Source organism: Merops nubicus, unplaced genomic scaffold (genome assembly GCF_000691845.1).
Source record: "Merops nubicus isolate BGI_N331 unplaced genomic scaffold, ASM69184v1 scaffold21830, whole genome shotgun sequence".
NCBI lineage: Eukaryota > Metazoa > Chordata > Aves > Coraciiformes > Meropidae > Merops > Merops nubicus.
The window spans coordinates 44,710-47,401 of NW_008581308.1; the positions used below are offsets into that span (position 1 = coordinate 44,710).

Consider the following 2,692-nt stretch of genomic DNA (forward strand, 5'->3'; position numbering starts at 1 on the left):
CACATTAACTTTTGCTAAACTCAGCATTTACTTAGATCCAGTTTTATAGTTTCTTTGTTTTCTGGCATTGATCTGTTTTTCATTCTCTTATTTTGGTTTCATTTCTCATCCCTTTTGCATCATCTTGATCTCCATCATTCCCTGCTGTCTCCCTGTTCCTCCTTCCCTTTTCCCAATTTTAATTCATTAACTACTTTAGCTGTTGTTTTCTCATTCAGCCCAATTTCTTTTCTTATTCTCTTGATGAAAACTTCCTCATGTTGAAAGTTCTAACCTGTTCTTACTTCTGAACACAAGCCAGATAAAATCTTAATTAAAATAAGTCTTTATTCTAATGATTCACCATTTTAAGGGGTGGAACTATTGCCTTTGAAATACTGTTTATGCAGGGTTATTATAATTAGATTTGCAATTATTGGTGCTGTCTGTGCTATTCAGTGCTGGGGTGTTTCACATTGTTCTGGATAGGGATGCCAGACACTTTTGTTCATTGCACCCATCCCTGGAGCTCCTGCCTCTCTAAAACTCACCAATATTACAAAGGGAACCTACAAATAGTTCTGCAGCTAGATGGGAAAATCATACCAGGTAAGGAAATCAGCCCTGCCCCAGGTGGCAACCTCAGAAATGGGAGGATGGTGGAAGTGCATGAAGAAAACATCTTGTTCTGCACATCAAGCAGGTCAAAATTAGCCCCAGTTATAACGGCAAGTAGCATCTTTGTATTTGGTGCCTTCCTTTTAAATATGGGAAGTTAACTGGCTTCCCACCTTCCTTCTTACAGGGTGGCATTTAGTGCCTCATTCTAACAATTAGCTTTCAAGACAATATACTTTCATTATGTATTTTCATTATTTTATGGCATAGATCTTCATTAACCTTCTCTTGGTGTTTTGAATGGATGTTAATTAATGGGTTTGTTTTGCTGTTTCATGGCAAGCTGTTCATCACACGGAAGCGTTCAGTGTGAATCACCATAATGAAAAACCCTCCATCACCTACTTGAAATCCAGAAGCTGCAATTCGTGATGTTGATCTCCCTGGACTGTCTTTAAATTCGAGCTTTGATCAGAGCTGGAAGTCTCTATCTTGCTTAATAGCTGCATTACCTAATGAGAATTCAACAGAGAACGTCGTTATGGGCCAGACCACGAGCACTCACGTTTAAATATGCAGTATGATGGCAAGCATGGGAAAAAAACAGCTAATGGCAAGGTACAGCTACACAAAAGTGAATCTTTCTCACAAATAATTTCATTCAGTAAAGGCTGAACACTTGAGCTTGGAGCCACCAAGGCTGTAAGACCTGCTCAAGTCAAAGTCTTGTGGATGCAGGGTTCACCATTGCACACACGGGTAAGCAACGCTCTTTTTATTTCAACAAGACACTTGGCACCACTCAGGTCTCCCCATCAGTGGCAGAGACATGAGGGGAAACAGGAGGAGAAACTTCTCTGCTGGGAGGGTGCAGAGCCTGGAGCAGCTGCCCAGAGAGGCTGTGGAGTCTCCTGCTCTGGAGAGATCCCAAACCCTCCTGGCTGTGACCCTGGGCACCCTGCTGTGGGTGAGCTGCTGGAGCAGGGGGCTGGAGGAGATGATCTCCAGAGGTCCCTTCCCACCCCACCTGGGTTTGCTGGGGTTCTGGGATCCTGTGAGATCAAGGGGGAAATCCTCCAAAGTGGATATGTGTTGCCAACACCTGGCAGCATGCCAAGAAGAGCAAGGGAAGGGGACAACAGATGCTTGGGTGCCTGCAGCACTGAGATGGTATCTGGGGGACCCCATTCAAAGCATCTCCCCCTGGGCCCTGCCCGGGCTGGGGTCTCATCCTTGGCTGTGGGATGTCCCAGGTGCCTGGTGCTCTCCCACACTTCTTTGGGTGGAGATGCCCCATGCATTGCTGGGGGGACAGGCAGAGAGACTGCTTCACCAGCCTGACCCACGGAGCGAGGGTCCTCAGCTGGGCTGCAGAGGATGAGGGGGGCTCTGCAGGTGAAGGCCACGTGCTGCGGGGATGGACACAGACGTGCTGCCCTTCGGCGGCCTGACCATGTTGGGCCCCACGGGCAGGAAAAGCTGGAAATGTCCCCCAGCAGAGGTGTGATTTCAGGCCGTGGAGGGTCCATCAAGCCAGGGCCATGAGCTGTTCAACGCCCACCTGCCCACCTTGGCCTTGCCCATCGCGGGTGTGGTGACAACGCGGCACCGAGGGCCCCGCACCCAGCGCATGGAAACACAGCAGTGGTGACCTGAGGAGAGGCTGGGTGTCCCTGTGCCTCTGGGAGGAGGGTGTGAGTGACTCAGGGGACAGAGAGGCACCAGAAACCCCTTTCACACATGGCCTCCCTCAGCAGTTTTCCCTGTGCCACCTGGGTTCTGTGACATGCTGCTGCGAGGAGACACTTGGGCTTCAAAGGCAGTCTGATGTGAGGGATGAGGGATCCAGCCTGCCTACCCCAGCCAATTAATAAATTAGAAGGGATGTGGAATCCCAGCAGTTTTCTTCAGGATTTTCCACCAAACAAGCACAAATTACTCCTGAAGAGGCAGTGACACCAGCTGCTTATTAGCTGTGGCATGTCAGTATCAGAAATGTGCCAAATATGAACCTCAAGAGGTTCAACCAGGCCAAGCACCAGCTCCTGCCCCTGGGTCGGGGCAGCCCCCGGTGCCAGCCCCGGCTGGGGGGGGG

The 2,692-nt window shown here is 49.4% G+C and overlaps 1 protein-coding gene across 1 annotated transcript in view; it reads right to left on the reverse strand.

The window, feature by feature from the left end:
• The window catches only part of FAM81B (family with sequence similarity 81, member B), a gene marked incomplete at its 5' end in the record, with an annotated part of 21,697 nt that overhangs the window by 7,438 nt on the left and 11,567 nt on the right, over positions 1-2,692 (reverse strand). Inside the window, one exon of the mRNA XM_008949570.1 lies at positions 1,003-1,109. Coding sequence (XP_008947818.1) covers positions 1,003-1,109 — 107 coding nt within the window. The remainder of the gene's footprint in view (positions 1-1,002; positions 1,110-2,692) is intronic.